The sequence below is a fragment of the Bos indicus genome, chromosome 15, assembly GCF_029378745.1.
Source record: "Bos indicus isolate NIAB-ARS_2022 breed Sahiwal x Tharparkar chromosome 15, NIAB-ARS_B.indTharparkar_mat_pri_1.0, whole genome shotgun sequence".
NCBI lineage: Eukaryota > Metazoa > Chordata > Mammalia > Artiodactyla > Bovidae > Bos > Bos indicus.
The window spans coordinates 18424580-18449283 of NC_091774.1; the positions used below are offsets into that span (position 1 = coordinate 18424580).

Sequence of the window (24704 nt, forward strand, 5' to 3'; positions counted from 1 at the left end):
ATTCTTCAATATATGCAAATCAATCAATGTGATATACCGTATTAAAAAGTAAAGATTAAAAACAATATGATCATCTCAAGAGATGCAGATGATACTTTTGACAAAATTTAACACCTAAGACTTCCCTGGTGGCTCAGACGGTAAAGCGTCTGTCTACAATGTGGAAGACCCGGGTTCAATCCCTGGGTTGGGAAGATCCCCTGGAGAAGGAAATGGCAATCCACTCCAGTACTATTGCCTGGCAAATCCCGTGGACAGAGAAGCCTGGTAGGATACAGTCCATGGGGTCGCAAAGAGTTGGACACGACTGAGCGACTTCACTTTCACTTTCACTTTCAACACCTATTTATCATAAAAATTCTCCAGAAAATGGGCATAGAGGGAAACTACCTCAATATAATAAAGGCCATATACAACAAACCCACAACTAACAACATTCTAACTGGTGAAAACTGAAAGCATTTCCTTTAGGATCAGGAACAAGAAAAGGATATAGACCTTTGAACTTTTTTTTGAAATAATTTTAGAAGTCCTAACCATGGCAATTGGAGAAGAAAAGAAATAAAAGTAATCCAAATTGGAGAAGAAGTAATTGTCGCTGTTGCAGATGACATGATGTGACACCTGGAAAATCCTAAAGATACCACCAGAAAACTACTCAGCTCAGTTCAGTTCAGTTGCTCAGTCACGTCCAAATCTTTATGACCCCAGGGACAGCAGCACATCAGGCTTCCCTGTCCATCACCAACTCCCGGAGTTTGCTCAGACTCATGTCCATCCAGTTGGTGATGCCATCCAACCATCTCATCCTCTGTCGTCCCCTTCTCCTTCTGCCTTCCATCTTTCCCAGCATCAGGGTCTTTTCCAATGAGTCAGTCTTCACATCAGGTGGCCAAAGTATTGTAGCTTCAGCTTCAGCATCAGTCCTTCCAATGAATATTCAGGACTGATTTCCTTTGGCATTGACTGGTTGGATCTCCTTGCAATCCAAGGAACTCTCAAGAGTTCTCTCCAACATCGCAGCTCAAAAGCATCAATTCTTGAGTGCTCAGCTTTCTTCATGGTCCAACTCTCACATCCATACAAGACTACTGGAAACAACAGCTTTGACTAGATGAACGTTTCTTGGCAAAATAATGTCTCTGCTTTTTAATATGCTGTCTAGGTTAGTCATAGCTTTTCTTCCAAGGAGCAAGTGTCTTTTAATTTCATGGTCTCACTAACTATCTGCAGTGATTTTGGAGCCAAGAAAAATAAAGTCTGTCACTGCTTCCATTGTTTCCCCCATCTATTTGCCATGAAGTGGTGGGACCAGATGCCATGATCTTAGTTTTCTGAATATTGAGTTTAGAGCCAGCTTTTTCACTCTCCTCTTTCACTTGGCTCTTTAGTTCCTCGTCACTTTCTGCCATAAGGGTGGTGTCATCTGCATATCTGCAGTTATTGATATTTCTCCCGGCAATCTTGATTCCAGCATGTGCTTCATCCAGCCTGGCATTTTGCATGATGTAGTCTGCATATAAGTTAAATAAGCAGGGCGACAATATACAGCCTTGACATACTCCTTTCACAATTTGGATCAAGTCCTGGTTCTAACTGTTGTTTCTTGACCTGCATACAGATTTTTCAGGAGGCAGGTAAGGTGATCTGGTATTTCCATCTCTTGAAGTATTTTCCACAGATTGTTGTGATTCATACAGTCAAAGTCTTTGGCATAGTCAATAAAACAGAAATAGATGTTTTTCTGGAACTCTCTTGCTTTTTCTATGATTCAATGGATGTTGACAATTTGATCACTGGTTCCTCTGCCTCTTCTAAATCCAGCTTGAACATCTGGAAGTTCTCAGTTCACATACTGTTGAAGCCTAGCTTGGAGAATTTTGAGCATTATTTTGTTAGTGTGTGAGATGAGTGCAATTGTGCAGTAGTTTGAATACTCTTTGGCATTGCCTTTCTTTGGGATTGAAATGAAAACTGACTTTTCCAGTCCTGTGACCACGGATGAGTTTTCCAAATTTGCTGGCATATTGAGTGCAGCACTTTCACAGCATCATCTTCTAGGATTTGAATAGCCCAACTGGAATTTCATCACCTCCACTAGCTTTGTTTGTAGTGATGCTTCCTAAGGCCCACTTGACTTCACACTCCAGGACATCTGGCTCTAGGTGGGTATTCACACCATCGTGGTTATCTGGAAATATCATGAAGATATTTTTTGCATAGTTCTTCTATGTATTCTTGCCACCTCTTCTTAATATCTTCTGCTTCTGTTAGGTCTGTACCATTTCTGTCCTTTATTGTGTCCATCTTTGCATAAAATATTCCCTTGGTATCTTTAATTTTCATGAAAAGAACTCTAGTCTTTTCCATTCTATTGTTTTCCTCTATTTCTTTTTATTGATTACTGAAGAAGGCTTTCCTATCTCTCCTTGCTGTTCTTTGGAACTCTGCATTCAAATGGATTTATCTTTCCTTTTATCCTTTACCTTTAGCTTCTCTTCTTTTTTAGCTATTTGTAAGACCTCCTCAGAAAACCATTTTGCCTTTTTTCATTTCTTTTTCTTGGGGATGGTTTTGATCACTGCCTCCTATACAATGTCATGAACCTCTGCCCATAGATCTTCAGGCATCTGTCTATAATATCTAATCCCTTGAATCTATTTGTCACTTCCACTGTATAATCATATGGGATTTGATTTAGGTCATACCTGAATAGTCTATTGGTTTTCCCTACTTTCTGCAATTTAAGCCTGAATTTGGCAATAAGGAGTTCATGATCTGAGCCACAGTAAGCTCCTGGTCTTGTTTTTGCTGACTGTATAGAGTTTCTCCATCTCTGACTGCAAAGAATATAATCAATCTGACTTCAGTATTGACCATCTGGTGATGTCCATGTGTAGAGTGTTCTCTTGTGTTGTTGGAAGAGGGTGTTTGCTATGACCAGTGCATTCTCTTAGCAAAACTCTTGTTAGCCTTTGCCCTGCTTCATTTTTACTCCAAGGCCAAACTTGTCTGTTACTCCAGGTATCTCTTGACTTCCTACTTTTGCATTCCAGTCCCCTAAGATGAAAGGACATTTTTTTTTTTTTTTTTTTTTTGGTGTTAGTTCTAGAAGGTCTTGTAGGTCATTATAGAACCATTCAACTTCAGCTTCTTCAGCATTCGTGGTTGCTGAATCCAAGTGGCATAGACTTGGATTACTGTGATACTGAATGGTTTGCCGTGGAAATTAACAGAGATCATTCTGTCTTTTTTGAGATTGCAACAAAGTACTGCAATTCGGACTCTTTTGTTGACTATGAGGGTTATTCCATTTCTTCTAAGGCATTCTTGACCTCAGTAGTAGAAGTAATGGTCATCTGAATTAAATTCATCCATTCCAGTCCATTTTAGTTCACTAATTCCTAAAATGTCAATGTTTACTCTTGCCATCTCCTATTTGACCACTTCCAATTTGCCTTGATTCATGGACCTAATATTCCAGCTTCCTATGCAATATTCTTCTTTACAGCATCGGACTTTACTTCCATCACCAGTCACATCCACAACTGGGTGTTGTTTTCTCTTTGGTCCTGTCTCTTCATTCTTTCCGGAGTTATTTCTCCACTCTTCTCCAGTAGCATATTGGGCACCTACCAACCTGGGTAGTTCATCTTTCAGTGTTCTATCTTTTTGCCTTTTCATACTATTAATGGGGTTCTCAAGGCAAGAATACTGAAGTGGTTTGCTATTCCCATTCTCCTTCCAGTGGACCACATTTTGTCAAAATTCTCCATCATGACCCATCCGTCTTGGGTGGCCCTACATGGCATGGCTCATGATTTCATTGAGTTAGACAAGGCTGTGGTCCATGTCATCAGTTTGGTTAATTTTATGTGACTGTGGTTTTCTTTCTGTCTGCCCTCTGCTGAATAATGGTAAGAGGCTTATGGAAGCTTCCTGATGGGAGAGACTGTGGGTAAAACTGGGATTTGTTCTGATGGGACCATGCTCAGTAAATCTTTAATCTAATTTTCTACTGATTTTTCTCTTGATGGGTGGGGCTGTTTTCCCTCCCTGTTGTTTGGCCTGAGGCCAAACTGTTGACCAAGCCTCCACTGGAAACTCCTAGACACCCACAGGCAAGTATGACTCAGTCTCTTGTGTGGACACTGCTCCTTTCTCCTGGTGCACACTAGGTTTTGTTTGTGCCCTCCAAGAGTAGGTTCCCCCAGTTCTGTGGAAGTTCTGTAATCAAATCCCACTGGCCTCTGAAGTCAAATTCCCTGGGGGTTCTCAGTCCCTTTGCCAGATCTCCAGGTTGGGAAATCTGTTGTGGGTCCTACAGCTTTCTTAAAAGTGTGAAATTTTCTTTGGTATAATAGTTCTGCAGATTGTGGATCATCTTCTCAGAGGCTCCATGGTGGGTAACACTGCATGACCCAGGTCTTCCACAGCCAGTGACTCTGTCCCTGAGGCAGGCCACTGCTCACCTGTTCCTCCACAGGAGACACTCAAAGACTCAAAGGTAGATCTGACTCAGTCTTTGTGGGACCTCTGGGTCCTGGTGCACATAAAGTTTTGTTTGAGCCCTCCAAGCGTTTCTGGCGGGTATGGGGTTTGATTCTAAATGGGATTTCACCCCTCCTACCGTCTTGTTGGGGCTTCTCCTTTGCCCTTGCACGTGGAGTATCCTTTTATGGTGGTGTCCTACATTTTTCTGTCAATGGTTGTTCAGTAGCGAGTTGTAATTTTGGAGTTCTTGCAGGAGAAGATGAGTGCATGTCCTTCTATTCTGTCATCTTTCTGCTGTAAAACTACTCAGTTCAGGTCAGTTCAGTTCAGTCGCTCAGTCGTGTCCGACTCTTTGCAACCCCATGAATTGCAGCACACCAGGCCTCCCTGTCCATCACCAACTCCCAGAGTTCACTCAAACTCACATCCATCAAGTCGGTGATGCCATCCAGCCATCTCATCCACTGTTGTCCCCTTCTCCTCCCGCACCCAATCCCTCCCAGCATCAGAGTCTTTTCCAGTGAGTCAACTCTTCACATGAGGTGGCCAAAGTACTGGAGTTTCAGCTTTAGCATCATTCCTTCCAAAGAACACCCAGGGCTGATCTCCTTCAGAATGGACTGGTTGGATCTCCTTGCAGTCCAAGGGACTCTCAAGAGTCTTCTCCAACATCACAGTTCAAAGGCATTAATTCTTCGGTCCTCAGCTTTCTTCACAGTCCAACTCTCACATCCATACATGACCACTGGAAAAACAATAGCCTTGACTAGACGGACTTTGTTGGCAAAGTAATGTCTCTGCTTTTGAATATGCTATCTAGGTTGGTCATAACTTTTCTTCCAAGGAGTAAGCGTCTTTTAATTTCATGGCTGCGTCACCATCTGCAGTGATTTTGGAGCCCAAAAAGATAAAGTCTGACACTGTTTCCCCATCTATTTCCCATGAAGTGGTGGGACCAGATGCCATGATCTTAGTTTTCTGAATGTTGAGCTTTAAGCCAACTTTTTCACTCTTCTCTTTCACTTTCATCAAGAGGCTTTTTAGTTCCTCTTCACTTTCTGCCATAAGGTAGTGTCATCTGCATATCTGGGGTTATTGATATTTCTCCCAGCAATCTTGATTCCAGCTTGTGCTTCTTCCAGCCTAGCGTTTCTCATGATGTACTCTGCATATAAGTTAAATAAGCAGGGTGACAATATACAGCCTTGACGTACTCCTTTTCCTATTTGGAACCAGTATGTTGTTCCATGTCCAGGCTGCAACGGTGCATAAGCATGGCCAAGAGAAGCTACCCCACGTCCGAGGTCAGGGGCAGTGGTCTAGAGTGCCAGGCTGCGACAGTGCAGGAATGGCCGAGAGGAGCTACCCCACGTCCGAGTTCAGGGGTGGTGGCCGGGAGGAGCTATCCCACTTCCGAGGTTAGGAGCGGTGGCCAGGAGGAGCTATCCCACTTCCGAGGTCAGGGGCAGCGGCCGAGAGTAGCTACCCCGTGTCTGAGGTCAGGGTCAGTGGCCCAGAGTGCCAGGGTGCAACGGTGCAGGAACGGCCGAGAGGAGCTACCCCACGCCCGAGGAAAACTACTAGAGCTCATCAATGAATTCAGTAAAGTTGCAAGCTACAAAATTAATACACAGAAATCTCTTGCATTCCTATATACTAACAACAAAAGATCATAAAGAGAAATTAACGAAACAATTCCATTTACCATTGCAACGAAAAGCATAAAATAGCTAGGTTTGCCGATAAAGGTCTAGTCAAAGCTATGGTTTTTCTGGTAGTCATATACAGATATCAGTTGGACCATAAAGAAAGCTGAGCTCCAAAGAATTGATGCTTTTAACTGTGGTGTTGGAGAAGACTCTTGAGAGTCCCCTGGACTGGAAGGAGATCCAACCAGTCCATTCTAAAGGAAATCAGTCCTGAATATTCATTGAAAGGAGTGATGCTGAAACTCCAATATTTTGGCCATCTGATGCGAAGAACTGACTCACTGGAAAAGACCCTGATGCTGGAAAAGATTAAAGGCAGGAGGAGAAGGGAGCAACAGAGGATGAGATGGTTGGATGGCATCACTGACTCGATAGACATGAATTTGAGCAAGCTTTGGGAGTTGATGATGGACAGGGAAGCGGGGCATGCTGCAGTCCACGGGGTCACAAAGAGTTGGACAAGACTGAGTGACTGAACTGAAATGAACTGATACCTACCGAAAGAGGCAAAAGGCCTGTGCTCAGAAAACTATAAAACACAAGTGAAAGAAATCAAAGATACACAAACAGATGAAGAGACATACTATGTTCTTGATTTGGTAAAATCAGTATTGTGAAAATGACTATACTACCCAAAGCAAGCTACAGATTCAATGCATTCCCTATCAAATTACCAATGGCATTCTTCACAGAGTTGGAAGAAAAATTTTTACATTTTATATGGGAACACAAAAGATCCTGAAAGTCAAATCAATCTTGAGAAAGAAATATGGAACTTGAGGAATCAGGCTCCCTGACTTCAGACTATATTACAAAGCTACAGTAATCAAGACTGTATAGTATAGGCACAAAAACAGAAATATAGATCAGTCGCCCAAAATAGAAAGCCCAGAGATAAACCTGCACATATATGGTCACATAATCTACAACAAAGGAAGCAATGATATACAATGAAGAAAATACAGCCTCTTCAATACATGGTGTTGGAAAAACTGGACAGCAACATTTAAAAGGATGAAAGTAGAACACTACATAACACCATACACAAAAATAAACTCAAAATGGATTAAAGACCTAAATGTAAGACTAGATACTATAAAACTCTTAAGAGGAAAATAGGAAACCTACTCTGTGACATAAACCACAGCAAGGTCTTTTTTTTTTGTTTAATATATATATATATTTAACCTTTTAATTTATTTATTTTTAATTGAAGGATAATGATTATTACTTTAAAATATTTTGTTGATTTCTGCCATTTATCAACATGAATCAGCCATAGGTATACCTATGTTCCCTCCCTCTTGAACTTCCCTCCCACCTCCCACCCCATCTGACCCACCCCTCTAGGTTTTCAGAGGCCTAGATTTGAGTCCCTCTGTTATACAGCAAATTCCCACTGGCTATCTATTTTATATATGGTAGTGCATGTTTCCATGTTACTCTCTCCATTTGTCCCACCCTCTCTTTCCCTCTCCTGTGTCTACAAGTCTGTTCTCAATGTCTGTGCTGCCATTAGTTCAGTTCAGTTCAGTTCAGTCACTCAGTCATGTCCGACTCTTTGTGACCCCATGAATCACAGCACGCCAGGCCTCCCTGTCCATCACCATCTCCTGGAGTTCACTCAAACTCATGTCCATTGAGTCCGTGATGCCATCCAGCCATCTATCTCATCCTCTGTCATCCTCTTTTCCTCCTGCCCCCAATCCCTCCCAGCATCAGAGTCTTTTCCAATGAGTCAGCTCTTCGCATGAGGTGGCCAAAGTACTGGAGTTTCAGCTTTAGCATCATTCCTTCCAAAGAAATCCCAGGGCTGATCTCCTTTAGAATGGACTGGTTGGATCTCCTTGCAGTCCAAGGGACTCTCAAGAGTCTTCTCCAACACCACAGTTCAAAAGCATCAATTCTTTGGTGCTCAGCTTTCTTCATAGTCCAACTCTCGCATCCATACATGACCAGTGGAAAAACCATAGCCTTGACTAGACTGACCTTTGTTGGCAAAGTAATGTCTCTGCTTTTGAATATGCTATCTAGGTTGGTCATAACTTTTCTTCCAAGGAGTAAGCGTCTTTTAATTTCATGGCTGCGTCACCATCTGCAGTGATTTTGGAGCCCAAAAAGATAAAGTCTGACACTGTTTCCCCATCTATTTTCCATGAAGTGATGGGACCAGATGCCATGATCTTCATTTTCTGAATGTTGAGCTTTAAGCCAACTTTTTCACTCTCCTCTTTCACTTTCATCAAGAGGCTTTTTAGTTCCTCTTCACTTTCTGCCATAAGGGTGGTGTCATCTGCATATCTGAGGTTATTGATATTTCTCCCAGCCACTGCTGCCCTACAAATACGTTCATCAGTACCATCTTTCTAAATTCCATATATATGTGTCCATATACTATATTTGTTTTTCTCTTTCTGACTTACTTCACTCTGTATAATAGGCTCTAGGTTCATCCACCTCATTAGAACTGACTCAAATGCATTCCTTTTTATGGCTGAGTAATATTCCATTGTTTGTATATACCACAGCTTCTTTATCTATTTATCTGTCCATGGACATCCAGGCTGCCTCCCTCTTCTAGCTATTGTAATAATGCTGCAATTAACATTGGGGTACATGCATCATTTTCAATTATGCTTTTCTCAGGGTATTTGCCCAGTAGTGGGATTGTTGGGTCATATGATACTATTAAGGGCTTCCCAGGTGGCACAAGTGGTAAACAAACTGCCTGACAATGCAGGAGACATAAGAGATGTGGGTTTGATTCCTGGGTCAGAAAGATCCCCTGGAAGGGGAAATGGCAAACCACTCCAGTATTCTTGCCTGGAAAATCCCCATGAACAGAGGAGGCCAGAGGGCTACAGTCCACAGGGTCACAAAGAGTTGGACAAGACTGAAGTGACTGAGCACTCAAACACCCATGGTAGTTTTATTCCTAGTTTTTTAAGGAATCTCCATACTATTCTTCTGAAACTCCAATATTTTGGTCACCTGATGCGAAGAGCTGACTCATTTGAAAATACCCTGATGCCAGGAAAGATTGAACGCAGGAGGAGAAGGGGACGACAGAGGATGAGATGGTTGGATGGCATCACCAACTCAATGGACATGAGTTTGGGTAAACTCTGGGAGTTGGTGATGGACAGGGAGGCCTGGCATGCTGAGGTTCATGGGGATGCAAAGTCAGACATGACTGCGTGACTGAACTGATACTGTTCTCCATAGTGGCTGTATCAATTTCAGTTCAGTTCAGTCGCTCAGTCGTGTCCAACTCTTTGCAACCCCATGGACTGCAGCACACCAACTTTCCTGTCTATCACCAACTCCCAGAGCATGTTCAAACTCATGTCCTTTGAGTCGGTGATGCCATCCAACCATCTCACACTTTGTTGTCCCATTCTCCTCCTGCCTTTAATCCTTCCCAGCAACAAGGTCTTTTCCAATGAGTCAGTTCTTCACATCAGGAGGCCAAAGTATTACATTCCCCCCAACAGTGCAAAGGCAGGATTTTTTTGACCCACCTCCTTGAGTTAGGAAAAAAAAATTTTTTTAATGGGACTTAAAAGCTTTTTAACACAAAGAAAACCATAAATGAGATGAAAAGACAATCCTCAGAATGTGAGAAAATATTTGCAAACAAAGCGATGAATGAAGGATAAATCTTCAAAATATACAAACAGCTGATGGAACCCAATATAAAAAAAAAAAAAAAACCCAATCAAAAAAATGGGTGGAAAACTTAAACAGACATGTCTCCAAAGATGAGAAACCGATGACAAAAGGCACACAAAAAGATGCTCAACAACTGATAATTATTAGAGAAATGCAAATCAAAAGTAAAATGAAGTATCATTTTATACTGGTCAGAATGGCCATCATCAAAAAAATCTACAAACAATAAATGCTGGAGAGGATGTGGAGAAAAGGGAGCTGTTGATGGGAATGTAAATTGATATAGCCACTGTGGAGAACAGTGTGGAAACTTAAAAAGCTCCACTTTAAAGAGCTAAAAAAGAACAATCATATGACCCAACAATCCCACTACAGGGCATATACCCAGAGAAAACTATAATTCAAAATGACACATGTGCTCCAATGTTCACTGCAGCACTATTTACAATAGCCAGGATATGGAAACCTAAATGTCCAATGATAGATGAATAGATAAAGAAGATACACTACATATAAACAGTGGAATATTACTCGGCCATAAAAAGAAACAGAATTGAGTCATTTGTAGAGATGTGAATGAACTAGAGTCTGTCGTACAGAGTGAAGTAAGACAGAAAGAGTAAAACAAATATATTAACGCATATACGTGAAATCTAGAAATGTACAGATTAACCCAGTTCCAGGGCAAAGGTAGAGATGCAAATGTAGAGAACAGATATGTGAACACAGGGGGAATGTGAGGGTGGGATGAATTAAGAGATTAGGATTGATGTATATACACTATCTTGTGTAAAATTGATAGTTAATGGGAACCTGCTGTACTCCACAAGGAACTCAGCTCAGTGCTCTGTGATGACCTAGATAGATGGGGTTGGGGGATGGGGCGGGAGGAAGGTCTAAGATGGAGTGGATATATGTATACTGCTGCTGCTGTTGCTAAGTCGCTTCAGTCGTGTCCGACTCTGTGCGACCCCATAGACGGAAGCCCACCAGGCTCCCCCGTCCCTGGGATTCTCCAGGCAAGAACACTGGAGTGGGTTGCCATTTCCTTCTCCAATGGATGAAAGTGAAAAGTGACAGTGAAGTCACTCAGTCGTGTCTGACTCCTAGCGACCCCATGGACTGCAGCCTACGAGGCTCCTCCGTCCATGGGATTCTCCAGGCAAGAATACTGGAGTGGGGTGCCATTGCCTTCTCCGGGATATATGTATAGGCAATGGCACCCCACTCCAGTACTTTTGCCTAGAAAATCCCATGGACCGAGGAGCCTGGTAGGCTGCAGTCCATGGGGTCCCTAGAGTCAGACACGACTGAGCGACTTCACTGTCACTTTTCACTTTCATGCACTGGAGATGGAAATGGCAACCCACTCCAGTGTTCTTGCCTGGAGAATCCCAGGGACGGGAGGCCTGGTGGGCTGCCATCTATGGGACGGTAAATCAGTGGACACGACTGAAGCGACACAGCAGCAGCAGCAGCAGCAAAGCTTATTCACTTCGTTGTACAACAGAAACTAATACAACATTGTAAAGCAATTATACTTCACTTGAAAAGAATAAAAAATAGACGTATTTATACATCATGAAAAAAATATAATGTCCTTACCTCTTTAGGATTAATATATCTCACTATCTGACGTGGCTCCCCTTGTCTTCTTATGTTAATCAGACGTTTAAAGTGTTGGAATACAGCGACATTCTAAAGGTTCAAACAATAGGATTTTACTGTTAAAACTGGGTTTCCTACCTCTAATTAGCTTTTTGCCTAATTAGGGAAAAATGAGTGAAAATCATGAGATAGATTTTACTGTTGTGAAATAGATTTTAGAAATATTATCCAATCACGGTTTGCTTTCACAAGCCAGGTAATATTGGTATTATTCTCATAGGGGTTTACCCTTAAATTGGTAATTCTATTGCAAGGAAGTGTAAATAAAATGTCCAAAACTTTAGTTGTATCACTTTTGTATAGTCCAGAGTAATGTAGAAGAAAGACAAAACACAGCCTAGAGGTTAAGCACACTAAGTATGGCATGATATTGTCTGGGCTCAAGTGCTAGTACTTACTAGCTGTGTAAGTACTTGATCCTGAACAAGCTGCTTAACCTCCATGCTCAGTTTCTCATCTAAAATATGGGAATGACAGTACTGTTTCATACAGCTACATTTAGGAATAAATGAGTTAACATTTGTAAAGCATTTAGAATAGCTTCTGGCACAGAAGAGCATTCAACAAATATTATCTATTATTATCATTACAAAAGCCTCCTTATTCCTGTAGTAATTCCACTGATTTACCAACCTTATCTTCTTCTCATGTTAGTGCAAATTTAGTCAAACTACTCCAAGCAATTCTTGTATCCTGGAAAGCTATCTTTGGTAACTTTCCTCTCATACCTTATTCCTCCCCAAACCCTTAATAACTCTTAAAATGTTCCCCATCCGCTCCTTTGCTTATATTAAATCAAATCAAATAAAGCCAAGTTGAAGTAATCCTTAAAACCAGTATCACAATATGAAGTCCCACCACAATTGCTTGTGGGAGATGGTGCAGCCCATATCAACACAAATACTATTCTTTCTGAAAGGAAGATGTAATATTCTTAAGTAAAACCCCAAATTGAGTATCAAGAAAAATTTATGATGGTTTGAAATCTGAACAGTATTTTCTAAATTTGTATATTACTGTATCAAACCACTCTCAAATTTAACGACTTAAAGCAAAAACCATTTTTCTGTGGGTTGAAAGAGAACTTCTATTTTTGTGTGGAGTCATGTATTTGGGCCTAGTCATTTGCTAGATCAGATTGGAGTTAGGTGATTTAATATGGTCTCACACACTATCTGGGTCTTCAGCTTGGATTGTTGGAACATCTGTGGTGGCCTGGCTTCTCTCTCCACATACACTTTCAGTTAGAGTTTCTCTGCAGTGTGTGGGTTTCAAAGTATGAGAGATATAGACAGAGAGAGAGAAATTGCAAGGCCTTGTCGTGGAAGTCACACAGCATCACTTAGTTAGAATTCTATTGGTAAATTCAGGACCTAGCAGGTCTCAGGAGGTCTAGTGCAAAGTGTGACCCATAGAAAGTTCCATATATGTATGGAACCTCGTCCAGGAGTGGCTCAGAAGAGAAATACTTATAGGGGACAGAACTTCAAGCATCATACCCATTGTATACTATGCCTGGAAGGAAAGATGGCCAGTGATACAGATCTAAAGATGGAGAATAACTGATGGTTTGGCTGGATCGTCAGGGATTTGGAAAGAAAATTGTTTTTTGGTTAGAAAAATTGTTGGGGAAGAGGGAAGACCCCTCACACTTGAGCACCAACTGTGAAGATATTCGTATCCCATATCAATTCTCAACAAAAAGCAATCTCAGCAGAGAAGAATATTAATAATCAAGTGTGCAAGTTGACCCATTCAGTCAGCCTTTTTGCCCTAGCCGCTGTTCTTGTCCAATGGGCTCGTGAACAAAATGGCCATGCCAACAGGAATGGAGGTTATTCGTGGGATAAACAACATGAATTTTCACTCACTATATCTGGCTACTACGACTGCTGAGTGTCCACTTTGTCAACACTGAGAGCAGCACTGATCCCCTGATACAGTCTCATTCCTTGAGGAAATTAACCAGGTTTCTTGTGGGATATCAGTTAGTTGGAACACTTGCATTACAGAAGGGCTAACACTTGATTCTCACTGGAACTGATACTTTATACTCCTGGATAGCTCTACATAGTCAGCAAAAACAAGACTAGGAGCTGACCGGGGCTCAGATCATGAACTCCTGATTGCAAAATTCAGATTGAAATTGAAGAAAGCAAGGAAATCCACTAGACTATTCAGGTATGACCTAAATCAAATCCTTTACGATTATGCAGTAGAAGTGACAAATATTTTCAAGGGATTAGATCTGACAGACTAAATGCCTGAGGAACTATGGGCAGAGGTTGGTGACACTGTACAGGAGGCAGTATTCTAAACCATCGCCAAGAAAAAGAAAGGCAAAAAGGCAAAATGGTTGTCTGAGGAGGCCTTACACATTGCTAAGAAAAGAAGAGAAGCAAAAGGCAAAGGAGAAAAGGAAGATATACCCATCTAAATGCAGAGTTTCAAAGAACAGCAAGGAGAGATAAGAAAGCCTTCCTAAATAATCAGTGCAAAGAAATAGAGGAAAACAATAGGATGGGAAAGGTTAGAGATCTTCTCATGAAAACTAGAGATACCAAGGGAACATTTCATACAAAGATGGGCACAATAAGGACAGAAATGGTATGGACCTAACAGAAGCAGAAGATATTAAGAACAGGTAGCAAGAATATACAGAAGAACTATACAAAAAAGATCTTAATGACCCAGATAACCATGATGGTGTTATCACTCACCTAGAGCAAGACATCCTGGAATGTGAAGTCAAGTGGGCCTTAGAAAGCATCACTATGAACAAAGCTAGTGGAGGTGATGGAATTCCAGTTGAACTATTTCAAATCCTAAAAGATGATGCTGTGAAAGCGCTGCACTCAATACACCAGCAAATTTGGAAAACTCATCCGTGGTCACAGGACTGGAAAAGTCAGTTTTCATTTCAATCCCTAAGAAAGGCAATGTCAAAGACTGTTCAAACTACCACACAATTGTACTCATCTCTCACACTAACAAAATAATGCTCAAAATTCTCCAAGCTAGGATTCAACAGTACGTGAATTGAGAACTTCCAGATGTTCAAGCTGGATTTAGAAAAGGCAGAGGACCCAGCAATCAAATTGTCAACATCCACTGGATCATAGAAAAAGCAAAAGAGTTCCAGAAAAACATCTATTTCTGCTTTATTGACTACGCCAAAGACTTTGACTGTGTGGATCACAACAAACTGTGGAAAATTCTTCAAGAGATGGGAATACCAGACCACCTTACCTGCCTCCTGAAAAATCTGTATGCAGGTCAAGAAACAACAGTTAGAACTGGGCATGGAACAATGGACTTGTTCCAAATTGTGAAATGAGTATGTCAAGGCTACTTACCCTACTTATTTAACTTATATGCAGAGTAAATCATGTGAAATGCTGGGCTGGATAAAGAAGAAGCTGGAATCAAGATTGCTGGGAGAAGTATCAATAACCTCAGATATGCAGATGACACCACCCTTATGGCAAAAAGCAAAGAAAAAACAAAGAGCCTCGTGATGAAAGTGAAAGTGGAGAGTAAAAAAGTTAGCTCTAAACTCAACATTCAAAAAACTAACATCATGGCATCTGGTCCCATCACTTCATGGGAAATAGATGGGGAAACAACAGTGACAGATTTTATTTGGGGGGGGCTCCAAAATCACTGCAGATGGTGACGGCAGCCATGAAATTAAAAGACGCTTGCTTCTTGGAAGAAAAGCTATGACCAACCTAGACAGCATATTAAAAAGCAGAGACATTACTTTGCCAACAAAGGTCCATCTGGTCACAGCTATGTTTTTTACAGTAGTCTTATATGGATGTGAGAGTTGGACTGTGAAGAAGGCTGAGTGCTGACAAATTGATGCTTTTGAACAGTGGTGTTGGAGAAGACTCCTGAGAGTTCCTTGGACTGAAAGGAGATCAAACCAGTCAATCCTAAAGGAACTCAGTCCTAAATATTCATTGGAAGGACTGATGCTGAAGCTGAAGCTTCAATGCTTTGACCACCTGATGTGAAGACTGACTCATTGGAAAAGACTCTGATGCTGGGAAAGATTGAAGGCAGGAGGAGAAGGGGATGACAGATGATGAGATGGTTGGATGGCATCACCAACTGGATGGACATGAGTTTGAGCAAATTCCAGGAGTTGGTGATGGACAGGTAAGCCATGGCATTGCAAAGAGTCAGACATGACTGAGTGACTGAACTGTCTGATTGACCTTGTTCCCCATTACTCTAAAACACCTAGCCTGATAGAATGTTGGTCTGGCATTTTGGATACTCAGTTGCAGTTATAGTTTCAGTGACAACACTTTTCAGACTCCAGTGATGTCCTTCATGTTATAGAATATGTTCTGAATTAATAGCCAACCAGAGTTTATGAGTTTGAAATTTAAAGGGTGTAAATGAAAGTAGCTCCCTTTCAATACTGTCTCTAATAATCCACTAGTGAAGATTTTACTTCTCATCCTTGTGCCTTTGTTTTCTGTGGATATAGAGGTCTTTGCACCCACAGGAGGCTTCCCAGGTGGCACGGTGGTAAAGAAACTGCCCGACAATTCAGGAGGCACAAGAGATGTGAGTTCAATCCCTGAGTTGGGAAGATCCCCTAAAGGAGGAAATGGCAACCTGCTCTAGTATTCTTTCCTGAAAAGTTCCCTGGACAGCAGAGCCTGGCAGGCTACAGTCCATGGGGTTGCAGAGTTGGACATGACTGAGCAACTGAGTACACACACCCACCACAGAGGAATGCTTCCACCAAAGCACACAACAAAAAGTTCCGTTAAAATGGAAACTGATACTGTCACCTGGTCATTTTGAGTTCCTCATGTCAGTGAATCATCACACCAAAAAAGTAGAGGGGAGCTTAAGTGGAAAGAGTGGCTGTATAAATGAAAAAGGGAACAGCAGAGTAAGCATTAAAGTGATGTAATGTGAGACATATTTAGTAAGTTCTTGTTGACTTTGAAGATGGAAGGAGGCCATGAGTCAAGGAATGTGGGCAGTCTCTAAAGCCTGGAAAGGGAAAGAAAACAAATTCTTCCCTAGAGTCTACAGAAAGAACACAGTATTGCTAATATCTTTAAATTTTTGTTGTTTAAAGCTACTGAGATTTTGGCAATTGTTTTAGCAGCAGTAGGAAATAAATATAAGTGCTTAATCTTTTACCTAGTATTTATATTAAAGATATCTTGGGCAGAGTATGACTCAGCAGGAAGAAGAATAAAAATCATTAAAAGATAAAACTCTTTGATGTACTCTGCATCATATGAAATGCCGGGCTGGATAAACCTCAAGCTGGAATCAAGACTGCCAGGAGAAATATCAATAACCTCAGATATGCAGATGAAAACTTGAAAACATTATACTAAATGAAATAGCCAGAGACAAAAGGACAAATATAGAAATTACCTAGAATAGACAAATTCATAGATACAGAAAGTAAAATAGAGGTTACCATGGCCTAGTGGGCAGGGAGGATGGAGAGTTATTGTTCAGTAGCTACAGGAGGTTCTGTTTGAGGTGATGTAAAAGTTCTAGAAACAAATAGTGGTAACGGCTACGTAACATTGTAAATGTAATTCATGTCACTAAATTGTACACCTAAAAATGGTTATGGTAAATTTTATGCTATGTATATTTACAATAAAAAGTGAATACTAATTGTTTAAAGCAATAAAAATAATGTCTTCTTATATTTAAAACAAAAACGTAAGTGAAAAATATTTGACAACAAAAAGCACAAAAGGGGAAGATGATAAAGGGAGCTAACCTGTTTTAATATTCTTGCCTGTTCTGGAAAGGGTAAAATTACTAACTTAATGTAGGTAGAAATTAGTCAAGGATACATATTGTAAACTCTAAGTCACCCCATTAAAATAATATGTAACTTTCATGATAATCTATTGCTACATAGCAAACTACCCCCAAACTTTCTGATGTTGAAGAACCACCATTTTATTATGCTCAAAATTAAGGGTGGCAAATTGTGGTAGGCCATAGTAAGGACGGAGACAGCAATGGCACCCCACTCCAGTACTCTTGCCTGGAAAATCCCATGGACGGAGGAGCCTGGTGGGATGCAGTCCATGGGGTCGCGAAGAGTCAGACACGACTGAGCGACTTCACTTTCACTTTTCACTTTCATACATTGGAGAAGGAAATGGCAACCCACTCCAGTGTTCTTGCCTGGAGAATCCCAGGGACGGGGGAGCCTGGTGGGCTTCCGTCTATGGGGTCGCACAGAGTCGGACATGACTGAAGTGACTTAGCAGCAGCAGCAGCAGCAACATAGGAAGGATGTCTGGTTCTCACTTCCAGAATGATTGAGACTTCATCTGAGATGGATTGCAAAGCTGGGATTGGCTGATATGACTTAAGTTGGGTCTTATGTCAGAGGCCTCAATTCTAGCTATCAGTCATGTTTCTTGGTTCTTTTTATGTTACATCTGCTGGGGCTGGAACATTGAAAATGGCTTTTTCATTTATGTATCTTGTAAGTGGAAAGAAATAGGTGATAAATCTCGGATGGCCCATTACTATTCTCTATAGGTAGCCTTTCCATTAGGCTAGTCTGGCATGGCAGTTTCAGGACTGTGGTATCCTGAAACTGCCATGAGCAGTTTCAATCAGAATGAGCATTCTATGACACAGACATGGAAACCACAATGCTTCATCTTCTTCTTCTTCTTTTTTGACTGCCTCATGTAGCTTGCAAGACCTTAGTTCCCTGGGCAAGGAACAAATCTGGGCCCCCTGCAGTGGAAACTAGGAGTCAACCACAGGACCACTGGAGAATTTCGTGTTTTTTTTTTTTTTTTTTTTCTTTCTTTTTTTTTTTTTTTTTACTGTAATGCTTCTTGTTACCTAGACTCAAAGGCCCCAGAATGTCACATTCTATTTCATTTATTTTAGTGGTAAAGCCTAAAATAGCCTAAATTGAAGAAGAATAAAGAATGTCACTTACCTCTCAATAGAAAGAATAGGAAATAATTTATGATCATTTTTAATCAATCAAAATAACCAAAAAGTTAATAGAAAAGAAAAAAGGTATTAAAATGCAAGGAGATCCAACCAGTTTATCCTAAAGGAGAGCAGTCCTGGGTATTCATTGGAAGGACTGATGTTGAAACTCCAATACTTTGGCCACCTGATGCGAAGAGCTGACTCATTTGAAAAGACCCTGATGCTAGGAAAGATTGAGGGCAGGAGGAGAAGGGGACGACAGAGGATGAGATGGTTGGATGGCATCACCGACTCAATGGACATGGGTTTGGGTGGACTCTGGGAGTTGGTGATGGACAGGGAGGCCTGGCATGCTGCGGTTGACGGGGTCGCAAAGAGTCGGACACAACTGAGGACTGAACTGAACTGAACTTTCTATATAAACATTTTTTAAATGGACACACAGCACTAATCATAAATAACAAGTGATAAACTGGATTTTGGCTTCTGATTTAAGATGGCAAAGAAGAAGGATGTGTGCTTATCTTCTTCAGTGAGAAAACCAAAGCTGTTGAACAACCATTGACAGAAGGATGATGGAACACACCAAAAAAAAAAAAAAAAATACCCCACACCCAAAGACAAAAAAGTCACAGAGAGACAATAGGAGGGGTGCAATCACGATAAAATCAAATACCATACCTGCCAGGTGGGTGACCCACAAACAGGAGAACAATAATACTAAAGAAGTTCTTGCACTATTGTGAAGGTTCTGAACCCCACGTCAGGCTTCCCAGCCTGGAGAATCTGACAAAGGGGACTGGGGAATCCCCAGGGAATCTGGCTTTGAGAGCTAGTGGCATTTGATTATAGGTCTTCCAGAAGACTGGGGGAAACAGAGACTACAATCCTGGAGGGCACAAACAAAATTTTGTGCACACCAAGACCTAGAGGAGAGGAGCAGTGACCCCACAGGAGACTGAACCAAACTATTTGCTTGTGTTGAAGGGCCTCCTGTGGAGGCATGGGTTGGTAGGGGCTCCCCACAGGGATGGGGGCATTGGAAGGTCTCCCGTGGTGTAAACCCTCTTGGAGTTCACCATTAGCCTTACCATAGAGCTTACAGACCCTAGGGCTGGTTTGCCTCAGTTCAAACAACTATCAGGAAGGGAGTGCAACCCCACCCATCAGCAGATAATTGGGTTAAAGCTTTACTGAGCAAGGCCCTGCCAACCAGAGCAGACTATTTTTCCGAACACCAATCCCTCCCATCAAGAAGCTGACACAAGCCTCAGCTTCACCCATCAGGGCTCAGACAGAATAAGCACAGTCTCACAGCAGCTAAAACAAAAACCATATTAAGGAAAGTTAATCACAATGAAAAAACAGAAAGTTATGTCCCAGACACACGGACAAGATAAAATCCCAGAGAAACAACTAAATGAAGTGGAGATATGCAACCTTCCAGAAAAAGAATTCTGAATAATGATAGTGAAGATGATCCAGGACCTCAGGAAAAGAATGGAGGCAAAAATTGAGAAGCTGCAAGAAATGTTGACCAAAGACCTAGAAGAAATAAAGAACAAATAAACAGAGATGAATAACACACTAGAAGGAATCAATATCAAGACTAACAGACAGAAGAAGGATGGATAAATGACCTGGAGGACAGAATGGTGGAAATCACTGCCACAGAACAGAACATAGAAAAAAGAATAAAAAGAAATGAAGACAGCCTAAGAGACTCCCTGGACAACATTAAATGCAACAACATTTGCATTACAGTGGTCCTAGGAGAAGAAGAGAGAGAGAAAGGAGCTGAGAAAATATTTGAAGAGGTAATAGCTAAAAACTTCCCGAACATAGCAAAGGAAATAGTCAACCAAGTCCCGGAAGCACACAGAGTCCCAAAAAGGATAAACCCAAGGAGGAACACACCAGGACACATAATAATCAAACTAACAAAAATTAAAGACAGAGATAAAATATTAAAAGCAACAAGGGAAAAACAATGAATAACATAAAAGGGAACTCCCATCAGGCCATCAGCTGATTTCTCAACAGGAGCTCTACAAGCCAGAATGGAATGGCATGATATATTTAAAGTGATGAAAGGGAAGAACCAACAACCAGGAATGCTCTACCCAGCAAGACTGTCCTTCAGATTTGATGGAGAAATCAAAAGCTTTCCAGACAAGCAAAAGTTAAGAGAATTCAGCACCACCAAACCAGCTTTATCATAAATGCTAAAGGAACTTCTCTAGGCCAGAAACACAAGACAAGGAAAAAATCTACACAAAGTAAAACAAAAACAAGTTTTAAAAAATGTTAATAGGATCATATGTATTGATAATTACCTCCAATATAAATGGTTTAATGCACCAACCAAAAGACACAGACTGGCTGAGCATATGCAGCATATGACTGAAAACATATGCATATACGCACCACTTACCACATCACTCTGCTTGACCCCCTCAAATTGTATGTAATTATTTTACATTGTTAAGTTAATCATGTTTCCATTATGGCTTACAATTGTAATTATCTTTTTTGTCTGGCTATTGATTGTGAAAATTAATAAACATCTTTTACTCTTGTGATTATGTAATTATTAGTCATTTAATACCATTGTATCATGCTTGGTCAACAGAAAAATAATATAATTGTGTATCACCAAAAGTGGGATCTAAATAGAAAAACCTGTAATCACTTTTTAAAATCCAGATGCATGTCAGAATTATCTTGAAATTTTTTGAAAATACAAATGTTCAGGTATTGCTTTTTTCTCCAGAGCTCCAGATATGTTTCTAATCAGCAGCCATGTTTAAAAACAACTGGACTATATGATGACCTTTTACTTTTATCTAGTTAGTTTCACTTTTTCTATTTCATATTCAGTACTCCCATTTCTTTTAGTTTACATTCTCCAATTTCTGCATCTCTTTTCTTTTTATGTTCTTTCTCAAGCCTTCAAGTGTAGTAGAAAAAATTTTCTATACATATGTATAAGTATGTATAATATATATATTTTAGAAAACTTATAAATTCTTGCCTAATTAAAAAAATTATGACATCTTGATTCCACTTATTTGACTTAATATGAATAGAAGGCTAGATTTCTAATTAAAAAATAGATATGCAACAAGCAACAAAGACTTACTGTAGAGCTTAGGCAACTATAGTCAATATCTTGTAATAACCTATGATGGAAAATAATTTCAAAAATAATATGTGTATTTGTATAATTGAATCACCTTGCTGTGCACCTGAAACATTGTAAGTCAACTATACTTCATATATATACTTCAACTATATATATAAAATATATATAGAGAGAGAAAAAAATGGATTTTATTAAAATTAAAATCTTATCAAAAACACCTTTACAAGAGAAATGAGGTACCCTGGAAAATATTTTATATCAATAAAGGATTTGTATTCAGGAAATTTGAAAAACTCCTCCAAGTGAATAATGACAAATAGAGGTGATGTAACTTGAGGATTAGAATATTGGAAGAAATGTGAAGAAAAATTTAGGGATATTTATATCCTCATCATATATAATGAGGAGTCAAATGATCCTGTGTACTATGATGGAACAAGAAACAAAAGTCTTTAAAGAAACAAGGTAAGAAATAGAGGGTTTTAAGTAATGACTTATGATACTGAGAGGGGAGGTAAGCAGGGGTTTGGAGGATAAGTAAGATAAAGATAAATTCTTGATTGTCTTTGCAGAAAGTCAACAGTTCGCTTCTAAAGCTGATAAGTAAAAGGTAATAGGCACATTATTTAGAAACATAAAACTAGTGACTAAAATATCTAAAATAAAACATAATTAAAACTGGTTGCTTTTAGGGCAAGATGGTGGAAATAAGTGAGATGGGGCAAAGACTTGCTTTTTAGTGTAAATTCTACATTATTTTGCTTATTGTAAAGAATTACACATATTACTTTTGATAAAGATATTTAAAGTTACAGAAAAATTCTGTACTCACATTACTATGATTGGGCAAATTATTCAATTATAGGGCCACATAATATACTAAATTATGCAATCCTTATTAAGAAGTCACCTTCTGGGACACAAGAAGTATCTAGAATCAAGATCAAGTGTATTCTCCTTACATAGAGAATTCAGTTCAGTTCAGTTCAGTTCAGTCACTCAGTTGTGTCCGACTCTTTGCAACCCCATGAATTGCAGCACACCAGGCCTCCCTGTCCATCACCAACTCCAGGAGTCCACCCAAACCCACGTCCATCGAGTTGGTGATGCCATCCAGCCATCTCATCCTCTGTTGTCCCCTTCTCTTCCTGGACCCAATCCCTCCTAGCATCAGAGTCTTTTCCAATGAGTCAACTCTTCGCATGAGGTGGCCAAAGTACTGGAGTTTCAGCTTCAGCATCAGTCCTTACAATGAACATCCAGGACTAATCTACTTTAGGATGGATTGGTAGGATCTCCTTGCAATCCAAGGGACTCTCAAGAGTCTTCTCCAACACCACAGTTCAAAACCATCAATTCTTTGGTGCTCAGCTTTCTTCACCATCCAACTCTCACATCCATACATGACCACTGGAAAAACCATAACCTTGACTAGATGGACCTTTGTTGACAAAGTAATGTTTCTGCTTTTTAATATGCTATCTAGGCTGGTCATAAAATTCCTTCCAAGAAGTAAGCGTCTTTTAATTTCATGGCTGCAATCACCATCTGCAGTGATTTTGGAGCCCCCCAAAATAAAGTCTGACACTGTTTTCACTTTTTCCCCATCTATTTCCCATGAAGTGATGGGACCAGATGCCATGATCCTAGTTTTCTGAATGTTCAGCTTTAAGTCAACTTTTTCACTCTCCTCTTTCACTTTCATCAAGAGGCTTATTAGTTCCTCTTCACTTTCTGCCATAAGGGTGGTGTCATGTGAATATCTGAGATTACTGATACTTCTCCCGGCAATCTTGATTCCAGCTTGTGCTTCTTCCAGCCCAGTGTTTCTCATGATGTACTCTGCATATAAGCTAAATAAGCAGGGTGACAATATACAGCCTTGACGTACTCCTTTTCCTGTTTGGAACCAGTCTGTTGTTCCATGTCCAGTTCTAACTGTTGCTTCCTGACCGGCATACAGGTTTCTCAAGAGGCAGGTCAGGTGGTCTGGTATTCCCATCTCTTGAAGAATTTTCCACAGTTTATTGTGATCCACACAGTCAAAGGCTTTGGCATAGTCAATAAAGCAGAAATAGATGTTTTTCTGGAACTCTCTTGTTTTTTCCATGATCCAGCAGATGTTGGCAATTTGATCTCAAGTTCCTCTCCCTTTTCTAAAACCAGCTTGAACATCTGGAATTTCACGGTTCACGTATTGCTGAAGCTTGGCTTGGAGAATATTGAGCGTTACTTTACTAGTATGTGCTGCTGCTGCTAGTTGATTCAGTCGTGTCCGACTCTGTGCGACCCCAGAGACGGCAGCCCACCAGGTTCCCTCATCCCTGGGACTCTCCAGGCAAGAACACTGGAGTGGGTTGCCATTTCCTTCTCCAATGCATGACAGTGAAAAGTGAAAGTGAAATCGTTCAGTTGTGTCTGACTCTTAGCGACTCCATGGACTGCAGCCTACCAGGCTCCTCTGTCCATGGGATTTTCCAGGCAAGAGTACTGGAGTGGGTTGCCATTGATGAATGCGATTGTGTGGTAGTTTGAGCATTCTTTGGCATTGCCTTTCTTTGGCACTGGAATGAAAACTGACTTTTTCCAGTCCTGTGGCCACTGCTGAGTTTTCCAAATTTGCTGGCATATTGAGTGCAGCACTTTCATAGCATCATCTTTCAGGATTTGAAATAGCTCAACTGGAATGCCATAACCTCCACTAGCTTTGTTCATAGTGATGCTTTCTAAGGCCCACTTGACTTCACATTCCAGGATGTCTAGCTCTAGGTGAGGATCACACTATCGTGATCATTGGGGTCATGAAGATCCTTTTTGTACAGTTCTTCTGTGTATTCTTGCCACCTCTTCTTAATATCTTCTGCTTCTGTTAGGTCCATACCATTTCTGTCCTTTATCGAGCCCATCTTTGCATGAAATATTCCCTTATTATCTCTAATTTTCTTGAAGAGTTCTCTATGCTATGCTATGCTAAGTCACTTCAGTCATGTCTGACTCTGTGCGACCCCATAGATGGCAGCCCACCAGGCTCCCCTGTCCCTGGGATT

The 24704-nt window shown here is 40.6% G+C and overlaps 1 protein-coding gene across 1 annotated transcript in view; it reads right to left on the reverse strand.

Annotated features, from left to right (window-relative positions):
* Positions 1-24704, reverse strand: part of C15H11orf65 (chromosome 15 C11orf65 homolog) — a 115736-nt gene that overhangs the window by 40067 nt on the left and 50965 nt on the right. Inside the window, exon 3 of the mRNA XM_019975666.2 lies at positions 11481-11573. Within this exon, the coding sequence (XP_019831225.2) occupies positions 11481-11573 (93 nt within the window). The remainder of the gene's footprint in view (positions 1-11480; positions 11574-24704) is intronic.